At 57.0% G+C, this 24,314-nt stretch overlaps 1 protein-coding gene across 1 annotated transcript; it reads left to right on the top strand.

Annotated features, from left to right (window-relative positions):
• Positions 1-276: 276 nt before the first annotated feature.
• On the top strand, positions 277-24,026 carry SEMA4B (semaphorin 4B). The gene is made up of 14 exons (XM_040642808.1): positions 277-483; positions 14,443-14,606; positions 14,768-14,830; positions 16,390-16,488; positions 17,145-17,256; positions 17,531-17,644; positions 17,785-17,936; positions 18,803-18,984; positions 19,106-19,256; positions 20,128-20,338; positions 20,421-20,536; positions 20,762-20,928; positions 22,043-22,128; positions 22,352-24,026. Exons 1-14 carry the CDS (start codon positions 348-350, stop codon positions 23,092-23,094), a joined length of 2,496 nt encoding a protein of 831 aa, XP_040498742.1. The 5' UTR covers positions 277-347; the 3' UTR covers positions 23,095-24,026.
• Positions 24,027-24,314: the final 288 nt, after the last annotated feature.

Consider the following 24,314-nt stretch of genomic DNA (forward strand, 5'->3'; position numbering starts at 1 on the left):
GCCTGAGAGGCGGGGGGGAGAAGAACGACGGGTCCGTTCTCCGCGCCCCCGTGCTCCCGCGGCCTCGGCGGCCTCGGCGGCGACGGTCGCCGGACTTGGCGCCCTCCAGGCGCGCACCGAGCTGCCACAACACGCGGCCACCCCTCGGGCCTCCAGCGCTGCGAGCGAGGAGGGGGCGGGGCGGGAGCGGAGCGGGAGAGGCGGGGCTAGCCGTGCGACTTCCTTCACGTAACCGCAGCCCCCCCGCCCCAGGTCTGGCGGGCGGGGCTGCAGCCCGCGAGTCAAGTTGAGCCACCTGAGCCGGAGCCCGGAGGACGCCGTCGCTCCCCGCTGTCGGGAGCTCAGCTATGGGCCGGGGGAGCCGACCGTCCGCCTCGCGGGGCGCGCTGCCGCCCCGGCCGCCGCCGCTGCTTCTGCTGCTCCTGCTCCTGCTGCCGCCGCCGCCGACTCAGGCGCTCGCCCCTCGGATCAGCCTGCCTCTGGGTGAGCGCTGGGGCGACCCCGCGGGGGCGCGGGCTGGGGTCGGGGGGAGGGGAGGCGGTCGGGAGGTGCCTGTGCGGAGGCTGCCGTGACAAAAGAGGGAGGGAAGAAGGGACCTGTCGGAGGCTTGGGGTCCATTAGGACCCCTCCTCCTTTCAGAGCGCTGCGGGGAGGGAGAGAGAGGAGAGGGCAGCTGTGGGGCCGCGCGGGCCCCTTTCTTCCTTTCCTTTAGTAGGCGGGGAGGGGGTCTCTCGCCCGCTCTGTCGTCCAAGCTCGCCGCTCGGTAGGGCGTCCTTTTCGGCGGTGGCACCCGCCACCCCCACCCCCGGGGCTGGCTACCCGCTGGTCCGCCTGCCCATCTGCTTGTCTTTGATGCTGACCAGAGCCAGCCGCGGTGCCGCCCCCGAGGGCGTCCCGGGGTGGAGGGGGCAGTGCTTGCCGTCCTGTAAACACTGGGGTTCTGGTATTACAGCAAGTCGCAGCAGGACTCCCGAGCCACCGCGGGACAGAGTCCCATCTTCCCTTCCAGCCCTTCACCCTGGCCTATCCCTGAACATGGTGGGATCCCTCCGGGGCCCAGGAGCGATCATGCCAGGGATGGGGGCAACTCTGAGACTCCTAGGCCCTGGGAGAGACTCCTCTTGGGAGTACCTTTCTGATTGGTGAGGTCCCTCACCTGTTGCTCATGCCTGCTTCTGTGGCCCCTGGCTCTCCCCTCTCTCTGCTCCTTTAACATCTTGTTGCTTCTCCAGCTCCTCTTTGAAATCAGAGGGACTTGGATTCTAAGCCCATTTCTACTACTGGGCAATTAATCCCCTTCTCCCTGTGCCCTGGTTTGCCCATCTGCAAAATGGGCACAGTCGTAGGTACCTTGCAAGGCTGTCTTGGAGATTTCATGAAACTAGGTGAGTTCTGTTTGTGGGTACAAGCTTTATAGGGGGTCAGTAGATGTTTCTCCAAGCCCTTTAACTTGTTAGTTGTTACACCGGGAGGAATAGAATAAAAAATGGATAAATTAGAGGTTGCATATTGAAAGTATACCAGATTTCCTTCTCTCTACTGCATCCCCACCCCTGAAAGCATTCTGTGTACAAAAGGGAAGAGTAGCAGAATCAGCACTTAGATTAACTTAGGGTCCTTGTGGCCCTGACTAACCCTATCTGAAACATTGCAAGACGGTGTCTAGAATATAGCCTGGGTTCAAATCCTGCTTCCACCACTTAGTAACCATGTGACCTTGAGCAAGCTACTTAACTCTTCCTGGGCCTTGATTTCCTCATCTTTAAAATGGGATAATAATAGCACGTACCTCAAGGTTGTGAGGATTAAATCAGTTTATGTTTGAAAAGTCCTTAGGCCTGGGCTTGGTACATGGAAACCGCTCTGTGTTAGCTGGCGTTATTGTTACGTGTTAAGCGCAGGCTTCATTCTTGCACATCCTGCACAGAACCAGGGTGACTGCCTGGGGTGGGGGTGGTGCTGGAGTGTTCATTTGACCACAGTCCCTTGGGTGCTCCATCTCATTAAGTGAGGATAAACAAATGTATCCGGACCCAGGCCGACTGCCTTGCCACTTTCTCGGTTGTGGCCACAATTCTCTTTGTCCTTAGACCCTCTTAGCTCTGGGAGGAGGGAGATAAAGTGGGAACAAGTGCTCTGATGGGCTCCACTTACGGCCCTGGGCTAGCTCACAGAGCCATAGCGAGTGCAGCAGGTCTTGTGTCCACCTCTGGAACTGGCCGGGGACCAGTCAGAGGGTCACTGAAAGGCATAATTGGGGAGCCGTGAGGGGGAACCAAGAAGGCCTGCTTCCTGAGAGTGGCTAGAACACTTGGTGGTTATTACCCACACAGCTCTAAGACCTGGCCCACTTCCACAAATCTGTGACTATTGCCAGGCTCTGTCACACACCCAGCATCCCCCGCACAGGTCACTTGGTGCTTTGGTCTGGATGTCTGTGCACCTCTCTCCCCCAGATCCGTGTATGTTAACATCCACACTCCCAGAGGGCTGAGGCACAGGTTCACCTGTTGGGACTGGCACAGATGCACTGTGCAGAGGGGTCCCTCAACAGGTTCAAAGCTCCTAGAAATGCAGCTGATACTCTGCTTTCCAAGCTGTGGCCCCTGTAAAAGACAAAGCTCCCGCTGTGTTCCTGAGACTGGGTCGGCCCAGAGGGAGCCTCTTTCTCTAGTCCCCCCAAAGCCCTGGAATAGTTAGCAGCACCCAACACCTGAACTCGTGAGCACACATCCACACTTCACTGATATGCACCACACCCCGAAGGGCCTGCCTCCCTGGACTTCCTCCTGGCCCTTGATACAGGGAGCCCCAGAGGGGAATGCCCTGGTGATTAAACAGGCTCACCCTTGGAGCGTGGCCGCAGGCACACACAGGCAGTTTCCTGCCTCATCCTTGGGGGCTTGTTAGATGTTCCTGGCAGTGTGCCTATCCTGGGTAGGCCCAAGGTGACCATGGGGACTCTGGGCACAAGGGCCTATGGCCCCTCCCTCACAGAACAGGGAGAGAGGCATGGAGGGAGAGACTCTACCCTCCTTTCCTGCTACCTGTCCTCCCCTACTGCATTCCCACCGAAGCTCCCCAAGGGCCTGGATGCCTAGGGACAGTGAGCTGTGTCTGTGCTTTGAAACAAAGTGTCTAGAAGTGGAGCGTCCAGTTTATGTGTGGGGTCCTTCCTAGGGAACCCTCATTGCTATTAATCTGCAGCAGACTCCTGGGACCATGATGGAGGGGATCCCCCATTTCTGGTCTCGTCCAGTGTCCAAGAGGGGGAGGGGAGCTGGGGACTCCTGAGCCAGCTAGACAAGGAGAGGCCTTCAGGGGAAGTAACTTGTCTCTCTGGAAGGAATGCTTCAAAGAAGTGTGTGGAATTTTGGTTCTCTTGCCCTGGAAAGTGCAGATTGAAGTTCCAGGACCAAAGGCTCAGAAGAGAGCTGCTGAGTGGAAATAATGGCTCTGAGTGTGTGAGCTGCAAGGCCAGTGCCTCCCAGCCAGGCCGTGTGGAAAGAAACAAAGCAAACCTGCTCTTTTGGCTCATGAAAGTCTTATTGAGTTCCCTTATTTGGGTAATTAAGAGGAGTTATTAATTTCCCCCTGCCCCAGAAGTGCCTGTCTGGAAAGGTCTGGACAGAGTGTTTCCAAACCAGATTGGAAATAAATCCATAGGCCTTGCAAACTGCAGTCAACAAAACCCCATTGAGCCGAGGAACTGGGCATTGGCACAAATCAGCTGCCTGTCCTCGGATCCTGGAGTGGACACCCAGGGTCATGGCTGCCCCGAGGAGCCCCCAGTGCAGGCCGCTTTCAGAGTCTTGCTGGCTGATGACAGGCCTCCCTCCTGGATGTGGCCTCAACTCCACATGAGCGTTTGTCTTCAGCTCTGTGCTGTGGCCTGGCATCTTCATGGCCCTTCAGAGCCAAGTGGAAAGAGCTGTAACTATGGGCGCTAATAGCTGGGCTTTGAAGACTAGCTTGCCTCCTAACTGTACCACCTGGGGCAAGCTGGGAATAATGGCAGGACCCATCTCACAGGGCTCTGAGCGGATTACAGGAAATAATGTATGGAAAGCGTTTGGCGCGGTGCCTGGCACGTGCTCCGTCCCCAGTAAAAGGTAGCGGCCTCTCTTCTCTGCGGTGGAAATTTCCTGCCTGCCTCACTTGGTGAGGTTATTTGCATCCGTTTGGTTGCCACTGAGCGCTGGCTGTAGGCAGGCCCTCTGCTAGCTGCCAAGACCGGCCAGGTCAGGGAATGGAACAGTGCAGGTCCCAGCCTCTGCTCTGGGATGGAAGCCAAGCAAGTCACCCAAGGGGTCCTGCTGAATTTAGTGCACTTTTCAAGGGCTCCTGGTTCAGCTCTTTGAAGTTCTTCTTTGCCCCTAAGAACCTCCTCTGCCTGGGGCCGGACCTCACCTCTCCCTCCGCCCTGCCCCTGGCTGGTTCCACGCTGCCCTGTGCATAACCCACATTTTCAGCTGGGTGTTGAAATGCCTGTAGGCCAGCCCAGCAAAACTCGAAGCTTGCACAAGTTTGGGGGCACATCTGGATACACCTGCACGTTCATCCTCCATGCAGGGGAGACAGAAGATGACACAGAGCCCGGAGAAAAGGCTGGACTCGGCTTCTGTAGTCACTCTTTCCTTTGTCCCCTTCTTACAGGCTGTGACGCAACCCCCACGCTGCTCACTGCCGTGGGTGCTCAGGATGGGTGGAGAGACCTCTGATGGGGCCCTCCCTGGGGGTGAGGGGGAAGGGGAGCTTCTCTCAGCCCTCCCTGCCCCTCTTCTTGCTTTCTGTCCTCCCAGCCAGGCTCCCCTGTGTCCAGGATGGAGAGCGGCTCACGTGGAGCTAGCCGTCTTGGGACAGATGCCTGAGGTCCCGTAAAGGCTCCACCCCACCTCTCGCCATCGTCAGGCCACAGGCGAGCCCTTTTCTCTGTGACTAGCCCCGTGCAGTCTCCCTGGTCCTTTTTTAGCTGCCGCTGCTCTGTGAGCCTCTCTGAGCCTCCTCTGTGGTACGGGGCAGGACCGCCTCCAGCCTGTAGGCGGCACAGCTGGCGTCCTCACATTTGTGTTGCGGTGTTCAGTGCTTAGAAGAAGGTGGAAGTAAAGTAATAGGTATAGAACTACCGTGGGCACCAGGCTCTTAGCTGTCTTGTTTCGCCCTACATGGTGGGTAAAGTTATCCCCATTTTATGGATAAGACCCCTGAGGTTCAGAGAGGTGAAGTATTTTGTCTAAGGCATATGGCTCTGCCACTGAGATCTGACATGTTTTCTGTGGGATCTCTCTGGTCTGCACTGATGGGTCCTTTGAAACGCCCATCTTGACAATTAGTAGGGTTCAGAGATGGGGGCATGCTGTGGGGAGGGGGTTTCGGTGGGTCCAGTAGGCAGAAACCTCTTATTTTATCATAACTCCTTCTAAACAGGGGCCAAGTGAGCAGGCTCCCCTCCTTTTGTCCTCCCCTTGTTCCTCCTCGGAGAGGTGCTAACGGAAACAGGAAAGAAGGCGCCCAGGATGGGGCACCCACTGTGTGCCGGGTTCTGGAGATGGCATTGCTCCAGCCCGTGGGGAGACGGGGGCTTGGACTAGCTAACTCACATGGTCAGGATCGTGCGGCTGGGAAGGTTTGGGGTCAAGCCGTGGGCCGCAGCTCTCCGCCTCGAGAACCATATTCTCTCCATTAGAACAGCTGCCTCCAGCTCCAGCTGAGAAATGCGGGAAGGCAGCAAAGTGGCCCAGCTCGCCCTTGAATAACTGATAGGTTACGTGTGTCCATCTGGTAAAGACACGAATCGAGGTCACTCCCCGGATGGGCACAAGCGATCCGGCTGAGGCTTCTGATGGTATGGCCACGGTTGGAGATAACGGTCCACCCAGGGGACCAGGAGCAAACATCTCAGACACAGGTTTGCACCCTGGGGGGCAGCAGGCCAGAGCCAGCCCGGAAATAGATTTTCTTTGCCTTCCAAATGTTTTAGGAAATTTTAATTAGTTGCTGATATTTAAAACTCAGGAAATGTAAGGTAAAAATCCAGTTTTCCAGCTCTTCTGGTGATCTGGCGAGGCTGGGCCCCCATTCCACTTAGCAGCCTGCGCTGGGGCTGAGTACCAGCCAACTCTTCAGGGGGGTTCCTACCTCCGGGCGGCTGGAACCCCACCTGCCCTCGTCCCCTGTCTTCTGCATAAGTGGGCTTCTGGGGTGGCCAGAGTGCTGGCTGTTTACTCAGAGCGAGGGTGGGGAGGAGGAGCAGGGGGGCCTGGGTAGGGTCCATCCTGATGGTTGGCAGCCACCTAACCGGGGAGCGGGACTTGGCACTTCTCCACGCTGCATTTATCTGGCCTTTCCGTGTTCAGAGCTGCACAGTGATAAGTCAGTGGTCAGTGATAAGTCAGGACTTACACATGGGCGGTGTGGCTCCCCTTTGCACCCCTCGTGACCTCTCTCCTGTCAGCTATCATGCTTCTGTCTGGGCCCTGAGCTCCCAGGACTGAGTGGTCAGTGCCTTGGGGAGAGGGCCGAGCAGGGCAGTGCTCCTCAGGCACACTCTGGTGAGCGACAGGCCTCGGGACCTTTAGGCTGCCCTCTTTGAATCTCGGACCTTTCCCTGGACCAGAGTACCTGAGTTGGTACTTAGCATTCATTCAATGACCTGTTTCTTGAACAACTCCTTAGACCTTACTTGGCCAGATGGTACAAATTCCCTGCTTCTCAAGGAGCCCTCAGCCAGGTGGAGGAGACAGACACAGAAAGCCCGTCAGCAAACCACGTGGCCCGGGTGCCGTGAGAGGTGTGAAGGGCAGGTGACAGGCGCAGAGAGGGGGCCTTCACCCAGCTGCGGATTCAGGAAGGCCTCCTGGAGGAGGTAAAACCAAGCTGAGTCTCAAAGGATGAGTAGGAATTGGTGAGAAGGAAGGGCGTTCCAGGCCTGAATAAAGAGGAGGGACGAGAACTAGGACCTTGACTTGCAGCTTGCTGTCACTCAGTTGAAGCAGGGGAGACTGGCGAGGGCTGGCGAGTTAGGGGCTTGGACAGTGGGGCACAGCGAGGGTTTATACAGGCCCAGGACAGTTCCAGAGAGCCCTCTGGCTGCAGCATAGAGGCTGGGCTGGGGGCAGGGACCCGTTGGGGGGCTGTTGGGATTTCCCAGGTGGGAAAGGTGCTGGCCTGGTTCAGGACTGTGGTAGCAAAGATCGTGAGTGGGATAGATTTAGCAAGTAGTGATGAGGGGAAATGGGCAGGATTTGATTATGGATTGGATGTCCGTGGGGTGAGGGAGAGGGAGGAAGGAACCTGTCTAGGTTTCCAGTGGGTGACACAGGACACAAGAGCCCAAGCCAAAGGGGGTGGTGGTGGGCGGCGGCCATGGCAGGTCTCCCACTGGATAGAAGATCTGCACTGAATGGTGGGATCTGGGGGGTTGCCAGTGTCCGGATTGTTGAAGCGATGGGTGTGGGTGTGTGATCTCGAGGCCAAGGGCAGACCCCAGGGGACGGCATTAAAGAGCGGACTCTGGAGTGGCTGCAGTTAGGTTAATGACACAGATGCCAGAGTGCCAGCCCAGGTTCCAGTCCTGGCTCCACCACTCTTCCTAACTGGCCGACGGCAGGCAGCTCTCCCCTGAAAACCTCAGGTGTAAGACCTCCTTCACAACCGCCTACAAGGACTCCATGCATTCGTCCATTTAGAATGTGTACTGGGTGCTTCTGTAAGTTAGCTCTTGGAGGGATGGAGGCCTAGAAGGAGTGGGAGGGAGATGGGAAGTGACCCTGAGGCCAATGCAGCCCACACCTGGGGGACAGGGGACCCCCACCAGGCCGGGTGCTGCAGAGCCCATGCCCCTCGGTGTCTGAAGTTTGGCAGTGAGGTGATGTCTGGCCCTGGCGAGTGTGGGGCTGGTTGAGGCCTGACTCCCAGTCAAGGGGTGAGTGGGAGGTGAGGAATGGAGACAGCTCTGGGCGGCTCTTCTCTTCAGGAGCTTGGCTGCAGAGGAGAGCAGGGAGGCCCACAGATTTCTAGGATGAATATTGAAGAAAAAACGGCTTTCTGAGACGCACAGGTTGATGACACGGGGCTTGGCCTCTGAGAGATAGGGGGGCAGTGGGAAATTGAGGTTGTCCATACCCGATGGTCCCAGTTTCTTCAGAAAACAGGAGACGTGTGTGAGGGAGGAAGGTGGACTCTTGGGCATTCCGGAGAGAGGGCTTGTTAGGGAACAGCCAACCCCTGAGCCCAGGGCTGGAGGAGCTGCCCTTGGTCCTGGTGGAGGTGATGGCAGCTCATGACAGGTCCTGGGTTAGGGCCCTGTTGGCCAGGTGGGTACCAGGTGGTGGTTGTCTTTGAGGGGCGAGGGGCCACCTGGTGATTCTGGCAGGAGCTCTTGGCCCACTCGCTGGAAGCCATAGCCGTGGCCATTTGGGAAGTGGGCTTCCCTAAGTATGCCTGCCCCAGGAACAGGGGATGCTTCTAGGCTGGGTTCCCTTGACTTCCTACCTCTTTCTTGGCTACCTCAGCATGGGGAGGACTTTTGGCCCACAGCCTCTCTTTCCTTGCAGAGAGTAATCCTTCCCTGGTTGGGGAGTCTGCCCTGGTACCGGCCTGGTGACTGTAGTTTGGCCCGCCGCTTCCGGTCCCTCGGGCTGCCCTGCCATAGCACTTGGGCGGTGCGGTGTAGAGGGAGGATGTGCGTCCAGGGCGGCTGACGTGCCCTCGTTTGCTGCTGAGTCAGCAGTCCTGCCCTAGGAGTGGTGCTCCTGCAGATGCAGGTGGGTCTAAGAGTCCAGTGTGACGCCTTGGTGGAGAAGAGGTGCTCTCATGGAGCCTCTCGGGAGGCTCCCGGGCACTTGTCCCCGGGGCCCAGACCCCTTTCTGGGGACTTTGTGATTCGAGCTGAGGGGCAGCGAGCTGCCTCCCTGCACGGGGAGCACCTTCCCGCCTCTTCAGTCCTTGGAGAAGCTGGTGTTTTCTGGCCTCATCCTGCTGGGGCCTGCGGGGGGCAGGATGTTAAGGCCAGGTCAGCGTCAGCTGTGGTGCCAGGAGCCACCGTGGAGAGAAAGGTGGGGTGGTGCTCTGACTCACGGCCCTGCTGCAGCTCGTTGGCTCGGCTGGGTGGAGACCGTGCTGAGCCCTATTCCCGTCTCACCCCAGAGAGCTCCGAGCTTCCGGCTGAGTCACAGGGAAGGGGAGAAGCTCTAGCTGAGGCTGGGGGCTGAGTTGTTCCCGCATCACTTCCTGCGGAGAGCCCCAGGCCCCAGGGCTGGGGGAGCGGGGCCCTGCAGGTCGCTGTGACGCGCCCCATCCCACGTGCCCTCTCCAAGGAGGCAGCCCCAGGCCAGCCCCTGTGCTACCTTCCTGGAGCCCCGGGGGAGCCACCACCAGCTCAGGCCTGCCCAGGGTGGACAGAAAGGTTTCATCTGCCCAGGAGAACCGGCCACAGCCTCAGGCAGACCAGTTTTCTCCCTACTGGACTAACCCGCTGGGTAGAGGACGTGGAGGATGTGTGAGCAGCACAGGCCGCCCAGGAGAGCACACACGACGCTCTCTCTGCCACACAGAGAGCAGCCTAGAAGCTAAGGCTGCCTCCGAGGTGTGCTAACACTCACAGGGAATGGAGTACACCAACAACCCTCCCAGTCACCTCTCCGTGAAAAGCAACCCAGAGCAAACACACAAGCATGGACAAGCCTTGTGGTAGGGTGCACAGACACACACACACACACACACACACACACACACCTCAGCAAGCTCAGGCAGGGCCCACACAGACGTCTGTATAGTGACTCTGGAGGTGACCGCAGGCACCTGGGCAGGAATGCCACGCNGAACACCACGGAGCAAAATCCCGCTCAGGTACACGGCACGTCCTGTGACACCCGTCCGGCTTCAGAGCTGATGCTCTGGCCGTGAGACCCCCGCGTGACCAGCTGCAGACCTGGCTTAGGCATCGCCCCTCGTGAGTTTTTTTAACCCTGAGGACGAGGGAGGCCCAGCGCTTCCAAACAGCCCTGCTCTGCTGGCAGCCCTCGCTGGGCTGGATTTTCCTGCAGGGCTTTCGGATTTTGTTTTTGATCCAGTCAAGGGTTGATCGCGTGCCAGACACCATGCCGACACTCGGCTAACGTGTGCACAGTTGTTCTGAGTGAAGCTCTCGGTAAATGTGGGTTATTATGTACGTTGTTATTTACATACATAATCTAATTTCTTCTCATAACAGCCCTATGAGGAAAGGTGCTATTATCCCCATTTTACAGATAAGGAAAGCGAGGCTCCAAGATGTTAAGTGGCTTGTCCTGGTGGCAACCATGGTTAGGTGACAGAGGCAGCGTTTGAAGCCAGGCCTCTGACTCCTGAGCCTATACTCTTAATCTGTCTCGTCAGATTCCCCAGTTGGGAAGCCAGCCCCGTGGCCCAGCCCTGGTGAAGTCCACTGGGCCAGGGGACCCCGGGGGAGCAAGGCCTTCAGGACGCCACAGCTTTGGTCTGAGAGGCTCAGGGCAGGGGGACAAAGGACGAGAATGCGCAGAAGGGGAATGCGTGGTATCGGGCCCCTCGCCCACCTCTGTCCTATTGCCATTTCCTTGACTGTACTCCCAGTATGACTGGAGGAGGTGCGGCCGGGTGGGGTCGTGAGTCGCTGGCGCCCTGGCTGTCCTTCCAAGCTGGCCGCGCTCTGTCTACATGACCTTTGGCAGTTTTCCACTCCCTCCCAGGCCCGAGTAGGGCTGAGCTGCCACCTGGATGGCAGCTTATCTCTGACCTTCGGCATTTCTGTGTCTGGATGGATTCTGAGTGCAGCCTCCTGCCTAGACTTCCAGCCCGCCCTGGGGAGATGCCTCGCCTGTGCGGGCAGATAAGCGTTGGCAAATTTGAGACACAGCCCTTGCCTTCTGAGAACCGCAAAGGCGATGTGGAAGATGTTTGCCCGAGTCTCCCGGACTCCTCGTCGTGAGGCCACTGGGAGTTGTATTTTCCTCATTGTCCCCATGATATGTGTGAGACAGCTAAAGGTCAGTGACCCGGCGCCTGCACTGCCGTCCAGAGGCCCTGCATGGTGCTCCTCACGGGTGGTCGGTGGGCCTCCCTCTTCACAATCACCTGGGAGCCCGTAAAATCGCACATGGTCAGGCCATCTTAGGTCCGCAGTGGCAGCATCTGTAGGGCAGGCCTGGACCTGGAGGTCAGGCCTTTCGGGCGATTTTGCTGCATCCTGGAGTTGGCTGCCCAGGGGTTTTTCGGGAAGGAGACCTCTTAAGCCAGCCTGCCACCAGAGCTGCTTTTGTGCTGTGGGGCTTTGTGTAAGTGGCCTGGTCTCTCTGAAGATTGGTTTCTTCCTTTGTAAACTGGGGATAACTACAGTGCGTACCTCGCAGGGCTGTCATTGGCCTGCGGGGCTTAATATCTGCACATTTGCCCCACTGCGCCCTCCCGGGTGTGGACCTGTGCTGGCCAACGGGAGGGGCCTCTTCAGGGGGCGACTTCCTAGGAGCAGAGCATGAAAAGGTCAGGCTGTTCCAAAAGGTCATCGGCACATAGTGCAAGCAACGCAATTGGGCCCCATTGTGTTTGGAAATTTCGTGGTTGGGAAAAGTGGGGGATTAGTCCTAGAAACTTTTTTTGGGCTTCCCAGCGTGTAGAGTGCGGGTAAGTGGTGAGAAGTTGGGAACTGGGGTCAGAAGACCTAGAGTCTCGTGCAGTTCTGGGCTTTATAGTTCCAAGACAGGCCTCGACTGCTGCGGGGCATAGCTGCCCTACGGTTTCAGCACCAGAGTTTGGGGTCCGGATGTGAGGCGTGACTTTCCCCATGAATTCCCAGTGCCCCCTCCCCCCCACTTCCAGCTTTGCTCCTAGAGCATCATAAGACTCCCAGCTACAGAGCCACACCCATTCTCCCATCGGTTCCTGCGCTGGTCACCTTGCCTCCTCACCCTCACCGGGAGACATTGTGAAGAGCGGCCTTGGGAGCTCTGTCATCCTGTTTGCTGGCGGGATGCTATCCATCCCATGTCCCCTTGGCTTTGCTAGGACGTCCCACCTGAGGGCTCCCTTCAGCATTAGTGGCTAGACAAAAAGCTTAGCTTCTCCAGAATGGCTGCCATGTGTTCCTCTTCTTGGACAGTGAGAACAAGGTCACTCTGTTTCCCTTTTCTCCTCAGCCACCAGGAGGCTCGGCATTAAATGCACAACCCATCTCTAGTAGCTGTGTGAAGATCTCTTCTGACCTGCTCATGTGAACATGCCCTTACTCTCCAGTTTAGGTGTTTTCCTTGAATTTGTGTTTGGTGCCTTTTTTTTTTTTTTTCTCTGTTCTTGATTTTAGTGTTTACGTTTCACTGCGTTCTTTGTTTTCTCGCCCTTTGTGGAACCAGGCTGGGGGTCCGTAAAAACACTCACCACGTTAACAGCACATGAAGCTGTCTTCACAAGTGCTTTTTGGCATGTTCTCCTGTTGGTGCCTCAGCTTCATGAGACCGTGTCTGTTTGCGTGGTCATAATCTGTTGGTCAGATAGGAGATACCTGAGGCCGGGCAGGGCGGCTCATTTCTGCTTGTTTTTCATTTCTTATCAGCTGCTTCGAATTTTTTAAATAATTTCTCTTCAAACCCATTAGTTGCTCAAGGCGCAAACGGTACCCTGGTTGGTTAGATATGTGCATTTCTTTCTTTTTTCCTTCTATTTCTTTTGCATTACACAAGAGTAACCTGCTAATTATAGAATCCAAACATGACAAGTAAAAAGGAAAAAAAAATTACCCATACTCCCACCAGGGATGCCAATTTTCAGCATTTTGTGATTCATCCTCCTGGGTTTTTTCCCACTTTCTTTTTTTTTTTCTCCATCTTTTTCTGTTTATACTTTTCCCACAAAAAATAAGATCTAACTAGACTTACTGTTTTATAACTGTCATCATCACTTGGTGGTAGATAATTAGAAATCTTCCCTGTTATTATGTATTTTTTTTTTTAAGATTTTATTTATTTATTTGACAGAGATAGAGACAGTCAGCGAGAGAGGGAACACAAGCAGGGGGAGTGGGAGAGGAAGAAGCAGGCTCATAGCGGAGGAGCCTGATGTGGGGCTCGATCCCACAACGCCAGGATCACGCCCTGAGCCGAAGGCAGATGCTTAACCTCTGTGCTACCCAGGCGCCCCTGTTATTATGTATTTTATAACAATGAAAGGTATTTCAAGTTTGTATCCAGGATACATGCACATAATTCGTTTTTAAGCGTGGAAGTACTTACTGTGAAAAGTGACCAATGCCTCCGTCATCCCCAGCCTCGGGCCTGGTTAAGGGGACGACTTTTAAATCAGTTAGACTTTTGTTAATACAGTGGTTTCCTCCATTGGCTTCAGTAAAATGCTTGCACCACTCTTTCTTGGCTTACCTGATTTACTGCTTTGCTACTGAGAAAAAGAAGGCTTTCCATCACTTCCATCAGCCTTCCCCACCTCCTGCAAACATTCTTCTACCGCTATATTGGGTTGCCTCTGTAATTTAATCCTGAGGGGCGCCCGGCTGGCTCGGTCCGTAGAGCATGTGACTCTTGATCTTGGGGTCATGAGTTCAAGCCCCATGTTGGGGGTAGAGGTTACCAAAAAAATAAAGAAACTTAAAAAAAAATTTTTTTTTATACTTAAACCTCCGTTTCTTATTCCATTAACTGTTGACAATATCTTGTGGCCCTCTTTGCTGTCCCGAAGAGAGAGAGACTCCCATTTTTTTCCGTAACAACCCTGGTACCCAGCATCACAGCATGTCTGTGTTGTACAGTCAGGTTCCTGAGGTCAAGGTTGGTAACAGTGTGCATTCTGTTCTATAACCGTAAATCCTCCACCAGGGACTGTGAGCTGGGGGTAAGAGGTAAAGACCAGGGCCCCGAGTCTGCTTCCCTCGGCCATCGTAAATCGTTTGCTGCAGGACCAGGGTGGGGTGGGCTGTCCTTACAGGTCCTTCTCCTTGGATCTGATGCCACTCGAAGGCTCCTTTCTTTTATTCTATTACATGTTCAAAACCCATCACTTAATATTTTAGTTTGCTTCATTTTTGACCATGCCTCTCTTGATTTTGCTTGTTTTTCTGGTGTTTCTAATACAACATCAGTTTTAGCGGCTGCATCATATCCGAGAGTGTGGTGTTAATAATGTCCTTTCATCTAGTCCCCTATGGTTGGACACTTAGGTTGTTGCCAAGTTTTCACTAATGTGAATGGCGCTGTAATAGATGTTCTTTTACGTTCATCTCTGTGCGTTTGTGTCTTACATAATGTTTGAGAGTCCAGGAATGCTGTTCCCCTTTCAGCCTAATCCGCCCATCACCAGCTCCTTGCCATGTGCTGCTTTGCTCACTTCCCTTCCCTCAGATCAGCCCATCCTCGAGGTTGGTAGGAGAAGTTTCTCGTGGGAGGCATGGCCCCCAGGTAATGTCCGTCTTCCTCCCTCCAGGCTCCAAAGAGCGGCCGTTCCTCAGATTTGGAGCGGAAAACGTCTCCAACTACACAGCCCTTCTGCTGAGCAGGGATGGCAGGACTCTGTATGTGGGTGCCCGAGAGGCCCTTTTTGCTCTGAACAGCAGCGCCAGCTTCCTGCCTGGCGGGACGTACCAGGAGGTGAGATGACTCCTGGGTCTGGCTAGGCTGGGCAGAGGATGGCAGGGGGCGGATGGACGGAAAGATGGACCTTCTGGGTGTGAAGATGCTGCCAATGGGAGAGGAGGGACCGGGCACCCCCTCCATTCCCACCTGCACGCTCCCCTGCTCTTGTTCTGCAGCTGCTGTGGAGTGCAGACGCCGAGAGGAAGCAGCAGTGCAGCTTCAAGGGCAAGGACCCACAGGTGAGCTAGCCGCTGGAGGCCACCTGGGCCGAAGGAGGGGTGGAGAGCAGTGCGCCGGGCCCAGCATGGAGGCAGCTTTGGGAAAAAGGGCTTAGGCTTCAGAGATGGCCACACCTGGCTTTGGCCCTTTACTTAACTATCTCTGTGACCCGGGACATGTAGACTGGCCTCTCTGAGCCTTAGCGTCCCCACCTGTAAAATGGGGATGATGATACCTCTCTTACAGGACTTGCCATGAGGCTTCAGTGAGCTAGTACGTGTAGGGCACCTGCCTAATCAGAACCGAATAAAGTCAGCTTCCAGCAAGAGCAGTGACTGGTATCCCTCTGCGGATGGGCTGAGGGAGCAGGTCTGACCCATCCTGGGGTGGTTTTGGCCAGACCACTGGGCATGGGGGTCTGGTCCAGCCTGGGGTTCTCCTGGAGGACTCCCCACTATTCCTGGAGACCTCTTGTCCTGTGTGTAGCAGGAGGCGGCTGAGGTGAAGGCCGAAGAGCCCCAGACTTGAGTTCAGACACAGATTCAAGTCCTGACTGCCCCCGACTTCTTTTAATGGACAAACGGTTATTAAGTGCGTACTCTGTGCCCAAGTCCTTTTAGACACTGGCAATACGATTATGAAAAAGAAGAAAGAACAACAGGCAGAATGCAGCCACTGGAACAGCTAGTCAGGCCACACCTCGTTAAGAAAGTGACATTTGCGTCAGGACTACATGTTGCTGAGGGAGTTGGCTGTGGGATTCCTGGAGAACGGGCAGGACTGGACTTAATCTGAGCGAGGTGTTTGGGGAACCACCAGCGGCCTGGACAGGGGAGTGCTGTGGTTGGCATGTGTTTAAAAAGGGTCACTCTGGCTGCCGTGGTGGAGAGTGGCCTCTGTGAGGCAGGGGCAGAGGGAGGGAGCCCAGTGAGGGGGACCAGACGGGGGTGACACCAGTAAAGGAAGTGAGAAATGGTCAGATTCCGGATGTAGTTTAAAGATGGGCCCACCAGGACTTCCTGATGGGAGATCGGGGGTAGGAGGGGAGTCTGAGAGAGGAGTTGGGGCTGACCGTGAGTTTTGGGGCCTGAGCAGCTGAAAGGGGAAAGTCTTGAGGATAAAGTGTTTGGGGAACAGTCAGATGCTTTGTTGGAGACACCTGCTAGACACCCTTGCAGAGGCGATCATGAGTCTGGGGTCCGGGGTCCTGCTCTGGGCTGTGGCTTACCTCACCAGGCAGGTGTGGAGGACCAGAGGTTTTCACTGAGGTTCCAAAAAAAGACCTCTGGGGGCCAAGACACCCCAAGGGGGAGGGCTTCTGTGCCTTCACTCCCAGACTGAAGAGAAGTTTACCCAACGCAGAACTGGCCGAGCCCCCAGGTTCCCCTGCAGCACACACACTCCGTGGACCTGTCTGCTCTGCCCCAGGACCCTGCTGGATTCTCATCTGCACTGGGGTTTGAGGAGCGCCAGAGAGCAGAAGCTTGCCCCGCACGCCCCGAACATGCCGGTGTTGAGGGCCTGGCGGCGCCCCCTGGTGGCGTGCTTGGGCCTGACCTCCTCTTCCCTCCTTCCCCAGCGCGACTGTCAGAACTACATCAAGATCCTCCTGCCTCTGAACAGCACCCACCTGTTCACCTGCGGCACGGCGGCCTTCAGCCCCCTGTGTACCTACATCGTGAGTGCCCCTCTCTGCCCGGGCTCGCTTGTGGCTGGCCTGGGAGCCGCCCGTCTCTCTGTGTCGGGAGCTGTCGCCCAGCCCCGGTGCCTGGTCCAGGGCCGGGCCCAGGGTGAAGAAGCTTTGGGGGAGCAGTGGGTCTGAGAGCCCTGAGGCCCAGCCCCAGATCTGGTGGCTTGGGTGGCCGGTGTGGGGGCGGGGAGGGGAGCAAGGGAACACCCCGGGCACAAAGGTCCCGGCCAGCCCAGGACTCATACCCTCTCTTGCTTCCTCAGGCTCTCCCTTGCCCTCACTCAGTTCCACAGCCCACCTCCCACGCCCCTCCTCACACGCACTCACTGTCGCGTTTCTGTTTTACACACACCTTAGCAGAGGGTGGGAGCACTGCCTTTGGAGTCAGACACACCCGGGTTTGAATCCTGCTGCTGCCCCTTCTGAGTCCTGTCACGTCTCTTCTGTGGTCACTGGGGCTAGGAGTGTCCACCACAGACGGTCCTAGCAGCCAGGGCCCGCGCTGCGCTCTGGGTGCAGAGATGAGGAGGGTGGTCTGCCTCCCACTTCACCCCTCCAGAGCTGCCTTCTCTGGCACACCCCCTCCTTCCCTCCAAGCCCGCCCATTCCCTGGTGTGCCCCTGAGCTCTTCTGCTTCCCTGCAGAATGTGGAGAGCTTCACTCTGGCGCAGGACGAGGTGGGGCACATCCTCCTGGAAGATGGCAAGGGTCGTTGTCCCTTTGACCCCAATTTCAAGTCCACGGCCCTGGTGGTTGGTGAGTGTTGGGGGCAGAGTGGCAGGATGAGTTCGGTGAGGCTCCGTGTTGGGGGTGGGAAGGTGGGCAGCATAGGTCCCAGGCCTGAGCTGATGGGGCCCCCGCCAGGCTGAGTCCCGGGGGGCGCAGAGTGACCCTTGGGTTTGGCTCTTCCCAGTTCCCACCCCCCTGTCCACCTCAAGCGAGATAGGCAGTGCTGGGGTCACTCTGGGCCCTGAGTAGGGAGAAGGGGCTGTGCTGAGGAGCCGTTCCCATGGGAATGTTCTCTTGGCAGATGGTGAGCTCTACACCGGAACTGTCAGCAGCTTCCAAGGGAATGACCCAGCCATCTCCCGGAGCCACAGCCTCCGCCCCACCAAGACCGAGAGCTCCCTCAACTGGCTCCAAGGTGAAGTCCTCCCCACGCACCCAGTGGGCAGTGCCCAGAGCCCAGGGAGGGGCACGCTCTCCTTTCAGGGCCAGACCAAGAAGGGTCTCTCGCTGTCTGGGATTCCCAGGCTGACCCTGCACTCCCCATTGGTCCCACAGACCCAGCGTTTGTGGCCTCGGCCTATATTCCCGAGAGCCTGGGCAGCTTGCAAGGGGACGATGACAAGATCTACTTCTTCTTCAGCGAGACTGGCCAGGAGTTTGAGTTCTTTGAGAACACCATCGTGTCCCGCATCGCCCGCATCTGCAAGGTGAGGGGGGCAGCCCACCCAGAGACCCCAAAGTCCCCCCAGTACAGGATCAGGAAACACCAGGAGGCCTCTTCTGTCCTCCAGGAGGAACAGCTTGGCTAACTGCTTTTCTCTCTCTCCTTTTAAATTGACATAGCTCTTACGTTTTTTCCTTTTTAAGAAAATGCGGAAAGTACAGAAAAGTACACACAAAAATCACTTACAATGTAAAGACGCGGTGTGGCATCGCGACAAAGAGCAGAGACTCCAGCCAGGCTACCTCAGTTCCGACCCCACTGGTCCTGTGACCTTGGGCAAGTCCCGTGCCCTCTCAGTGAGCCTCCCCATCTGTTCAGTGGGCACGATAAGACCGTTCTCAGAGTTGTTATGTGAGCTAAGTCTATCCCCGGAAGGCTTTTAGGAGTGTGGTAGGCAACAACTAAACGTTGACTGTTAGCGCCAGAATCCTCCTGCTGCACCACAGGTGATTAGAACGTTCCTTGGTAATCTATTTTCTCTTGGTGTCCGTGTAAATATATAGGTGTTTATATTATTAAAAGACTTTACAAACGGGAGTTCTACTGCAGTGCGGGTACTTAGGGTCCCTGTTCGCGGGGAATCGTGACCTCTTTCCCTGTGTGTAGGCAGACCCCCGTCCGTTCCGGGTACTCTGCAGTAAGGAAGGCACCCTTGTTTACTCGGCCAGCCACCCAGTGATGGGACCTGGACCCTGCCTGCGTGTCTTCCTGATTTTAAACGGAACTCTTCCCTGGCTTTGGCTGGCCCCTCTGGTGTCTGTGTAGCTATCACTGGGAAGGGGCCACAGGGGGGTCCAGGCTCCCCACCCTGGCCTATGCGTAAGCCCGGCCTCTCTCTCCCTCCCCCAGGGGGACGAGGGCGGCGAGCGGGTCCTGCAGCAGCGCTGGACGTCCTTCCTGAAGGCCCAGCTGCTATGCTCGCGGCCGGACGACGGCTTCCCGTTCAATGTGCTGCAGGACGTCTTCACATTGAGCCCCAGCCCGCAGGACTGGCATGACACCCTGTTCTACGGGGTCTTCACATCCCAGTGGTACGGCCCCCGGAACCTAACTGGAGATGGGAGGGCGCGGGGGATGACCGGAACTGGGCCCAAGAGCTGGCCGCATCCCACGCCCAGGGCTCCTGGGTTCATCCAGCCATTTCCTTTGTAGGCACAGGGGGACCACCGAGGGCTCTGCCGTCTGCGTCTTCACCATGAGGGACGTGCAGAATGCCTTCAATGGCCTCTACAAGGAGGTGAACCGTGAGACACAGCAGTGGTATACGGTGACCCACGCAGTGCCCACACCCCGGCCTGGAGCGGTGAGTACTGGGTGCTGACGAGCTGGCTCCCCACAGCCTGCTGGCTTCTCTGAGTCTGTTTTCTTATCAAGTGGGGACCAAAGTCCAGGCCTGCTTGTCTTACTGGTTTGGATGTGGCTATAAATGTTGGAATGCCTGGAACCTGCCTCAGGGTGAGCCAGTGTGCTCCCATCCAGACACTTAAGTGTGTGCTTTTGTCATTGTCCCTTTGCTTGTGCCTCTCCCCTACTCAGCTGTGGGCTCCTTATCTAGTGATTGGGTGAGTGGCCCAGCCATGGGGACACCATCCTTCGGTCCTTCCAGCCTCAGAGGCTTCCTCCCAAAGCAGACCTTGAAACAAAGATATGAGTGTCAGCAGTTGATATGGGAGGTGACTCCAGGAAGCACCATGAGGGAACAGGAAAGTGAGAGGGGGGAGCAGAGCCAAGGAAGAGTGTCACTGTTCCCGTCGTGGGCTGTCCCCAACCTGGGCCTCAGTTCCCTGGGGCCCCGAGAGGGTACCTTCTGACCCCCACACTAGGAAACCCGGCCGGCCAGGGCTTCCTTTGAGCACTGGCGAAAGGAGCAGGAAGGGTGGTTGTGCTTCTTGAAGCCTGGCTGAGGCTGAGGGGCCTGGGCAGGAAGGGGAACTGGCCCTGCCAGCCAGGGCCCTCGGGTGCCCCTCACCCAGGCTCTGCCCTTGGGCCTCCACATCAGCGCGTTGGCCGCATGCGAACCACAAGTGATGTGCCATGGCTTCCGAGCGGTGGGCAGATACCCCTCCTGTCCACCGGGGAGTCCGGACCGGTAGTCCTGGCCGCATCTCCAGGCGTCCCCTCCCGCGTGCGGCCCTCCGCGACTCTCCATCTCACACCGCCGTCTCCTCCTCCAGTGCATCACCAACAGTGCCCGGGAGAGGAGGATCAGCTCGTCCCTGCAGCTCCCAGACCGCGTGCTGAACTTCCTCAAGGACCACTTCCTGATGGACGGGCAGGTCCGCAGCCAGCTACTGCTCTTGCAGCCCCAGGCCCGCTACCAGCGAGTGGCCGTCCACCGTGTGCGTGGCCTGCACCGCACCTACGACGTGCTCTTCCTGGGCACCGGTGAGTGCCGACCGCAGGGCAGGTTCAGGGGCCGGGAGCCCCGGCTGTTGGGAGATGGGCCTGAGTGCCGTCCGTGTTCCAGGTGATGGCCGACTGCACAAGGCGGTGGACGTGGGCTCCAGGGTGCACATCATTGAGGAGCTCCAGATCTTCCCACCGGGACAGCCCGTGCAGAGCCTGCTCCTGGACACCGGCAAGGTGAGCGGGAGGAGCCCGAGGGAGCGCGCCTGGGTGCCCCTCTGCTCTTGACAAGCACCCTGGCACCACCAGGATGGAAAGATCAGGCTCGTAGCATAAGCCAGCAGAGAGTGGGGTGCCTGGGAGCACGAGAGGAGGCTCCTTGGGGAGTGGCCGGCTGTGGCTGTGGGCGGTGGCCCTGGCTGCCCGCGCTCGCCTCTCATCGCCGTGTCTGTGTCCACACAGGGGCTGCTCTATGCCGCCTCCTACTCCGGTGTGGTCCAGGTGCCCGTCGCCAACTGCAGTCTCTACCAGAGCTGCGGGGACTGCGTGCTCGCCCGGGACCCCTACTGTGCTTGGAGCCGTTCCAGATGCAGACACATCAGCCTCTACCAGCCTGAGATGGCCTCCAGGTGAGAGCTGCTGCCGGCCCTTCCCACCTGTCCATCCCTGTGCGCGGCCCCACAGCACCTTCCCTAGGCCCTCTGTAGAATCCCCAGGCGGCCGCCTCTGTGTCCACGCTCGGAAGTGCTCTGGTTCAGTTAGTAAATGATGTTTGCCTGACCCATCTGTAGAGCCGGGGACCTCATTTTGTACATTTGGTAAAGTATGAAGGGTCCCAGTTCTGAAAAGCCTTGCAGGAGACTGGGGGCTGGCGCATGAACGTGTTTAACGAAAAGTAAGAGCCGCTCGACAATCCATTAACGAACGGGTTAAAAATCGCTTTCAGAAGCACTAAATTGGGTTGGAAGATGTCTGTGTAGAAAACTTGAAAAGTAGAGATAAGTGTAAACAAAAATGATCCCGAATCCCACCACCTAGAGAGAGTTGCAGTGAGATTTTGATATATGCCCTACCAGGTTTTTCTATATATGTGTGAAATAAACAAAAATAGATGTATTTTAAATAAAAATGGACTCTGTCCCACTTGTAGTGTCCTTGCTTCACGCTCAGGGAGCCCTGGTGCCAGTTTTATATTTCAGAGAATCTCATTTGAGCACACGTGTGTGCCCCCGGAAGGACGCGCCCAAACTGCCACCTGTCACGATCACCACCAGCTGGTAGATTGTGTGTGACTCCTGTGGTGTCTTCAGCGTTTGTACTTGGTTGAGTTTTTTAGGTTTTGTGAGTGTCTCACAAATTACTTTTATTCTTGATGATGTTTTATTAAACACGCCGGTGCACGTGCATTGCTTTAAAAGAGACAAGAGACGCGCGTAGAGACCCAGCTGTCCTTCCAGACTTTTTCTCAAGGTCCATATTGCTTCTGTAATGCAGGGAAGTGTTATAGTAACTTGTATTTGAAATAAATACTGTGTAAACAGAGGAGATGCTGACTCAGACCCTGCAGGCATGGGGACTCAGCCTGGGGAAGCCACCTGCCTTTTACTCCGTCTTCGGGCTGGCGGTCCCTGAACCCCAGGCCCTCGTGGGGCTGCAGGGCCGGAGAAGGGCCTGTGCTGCACTGGGGGTGGGGCCATGTGGGCGCATGGTTTCCGGGCCTCTCTCTGACTCTCTGGTCCTCAGGCCATGGATCCAGGACATTGAGGGGGCTAACACCATGGATCTCTGCAATGCTTCCTCACCCGGGTCTCGGTCTTCTGTACTAACAGGTAAGTCGCCCTGTGAAGGGGTGGAGCTGAGGTGGGGGCCAGGTCTGCTGAGAAGGCCCTGCAGGGGTAGGTGTAAATGCCTGTCCTCATGTCCTCGTCCCAGACTTAGAGTCCCCAGTGGCACATCATGGCACAAGGAGTACAGTCCCGAGAGAGGTGGGGCGAGCCTGGGGCTACTGGGGATGCTGGTCCCCCCCTTACCCGGTGCCTCTTCTGTCCGTAGGCGAGAAGCGGTGTGAGCAAGTCTACTTCCAGCCCAACACGGTGAACACCTTGGCCTGCCCTCTGCTCTCCAACCTGGCCACCCGGCTCTGGCTGCACAATGATCTCCCCGTCAATGCCTCAGCCTCCTGCCGTGTGTTGCCCACTGGGGACCTGCTGCTGGTGGGCAGCCAGCAGGAACTGGGGGTGTTCCAGTGCTGGTCACTGGAGGAGGGCTTCCGGCAGCTGGTCGCCTGTTACGACCCGAAGGTGGTAGAGGATGTGGTACCAGACCGAGCAGACCGGAGCGGCAGCGTGCCGGTCATTATCAGCACGTCTCGGGTGAGCGCACCGGCCGGCAGCAAGGCCAGCTGGGGTGTAGACAAGTCCTACTGGACCGAGTTCCTGGTGATGTGCGTGCTGTTCGTGTTCGCCGTGGTGCTTCTCATCTTATTCTTCCTCTACCGGCACCGGGCTGGCATGAAAGTCTTCCTGAAGCAGGGGGAGTGTGCCAGTGTGCACCCCAAGACCCGCCCTGTGGCGCTGCCCCCTGAGACCCGGCCGCTGAATGGCGTAGGCCCCCCTAGCACCCCACTCGACCACCGAGGCTACCAGGCCCTGTCAGATAGCTCCCCGGCGCCCCGCGTCTTCACCGAGTCAGAGAAGAGGCCGCTCAGCATCCAGGACAGCTTTGTGGAGGTGTCCCCGGTGTGCCCCCGGCCCCGGGTCCGCCTGGGCTCTGAGATCCGGGACTCCGTGGTGTGAACGCACCGGTAGAGGAATCCACCCTGGCTTCAGAGGCCATGAGTGCTCAGAGGGGGCCGGCCGGACCTCTGCGTCTCATGGAACACCACTGTGGCACCCAGCCCTCGGGGATGGGGCCCGCTGGCCTGCTGCTCTGCCGCTGAGTAGCGAGGCCCCCTCCAACCGACAGCCGTGGCCCGGGAGGGCCCAGCTGCAGGTGGGGGTCTGCCTGGCTGGGCAGAACAGTGCTCCCTGTGTGAAACTGAGCCCTTTGTTTAAAAAACAATTGAAAATGTGAAGCGAGAAGAATGAGACATCACAGTACTCCATGCGCACCAACAGACCCGCGGCGTGGCAGGCTCGCCGAGTGGTGGTTTGAGACAGAGCTGGCAGTCCCCACCAGCTGGCCTTTTCTACCTTCTGCCTTATCCCACTACCACCGGCTGCCCCTTGGCCCCGCAGAAGCAGAAGCCGGCTCGGGCTCCGTGGTTCCTCCCTTGCCAGCTGGCCAGCTTGTTACAACCATCATCCCGTCACCTCAGGGACCGGAGAGCCACACTGCCACCACTGCCCTCACAAGGCGTTGGGCTCACACTCACCTGCCGGACCTTTCCAGCCTGTCACACTAAGCCACGTGTGACAGGGGCAGCGTGAGACCAGGAGACCATTTTAGACGATGGACGCCTTTCTCTCCAAGTCAGGGAAGAGACTGTTGCCTTCCTTCCTCTATCCCAGCCTGCGAACCTGTGTGTCCCTTTTCCCCATGTCCACCCTGGACTCCTCCCCGGAGCCCAACCCCCAGTTCAGCCCCTCCACCTTGCCTGCTCCCTCTTTAAGGGAGACTGACACTGCCCGGCACAGGAGCCCTGTGTTCATGTCAATTTTGTTATTATTTTTTTTTAATAAGAGGCACTTTACTTTTTTTTTTTTTTTTTTTTAATAAAATCTAAATAGAAACTGAATCATGGCCCTTCCTCTCAAAGGACTGTTACTTTTTGAGGTTGGTCCAGTTCTCTGAGTTTTGGGGAGTTCTGAGCTTCCACTTTGCAGGGGGTAGTGGGCCAGACCCACGCTGGCCTGGCCGACTCCCATCTCCCAGTGGAGTGTGGTCCTTAAGGTGGGGAGTTTAATGCACTGATGGGAGGGGCAAGGAATTCATTCATTTTCCCTGAACCCCTTTACCTGCACCTCCCCCAGTTCAGATCAGGGTGGGAGCACAGGGGATCAGGGGTTTTATCATT

This window comes from Ursus maritimus, unplaced genomic scaffold (genome assembly GCF_017311325.1).
Source record: "Ursus maritimus isolate PB19 unplaced genomic scaffold, ASM1731132v1 scaffold_27, whole genome shotgun sequence".
NCBI classification, from domain to species: Eukaryota; Metazoa; Chordata; class Mammalia; order Carnivora; family Ursidae; genus Ursus; species Ursus maritimus.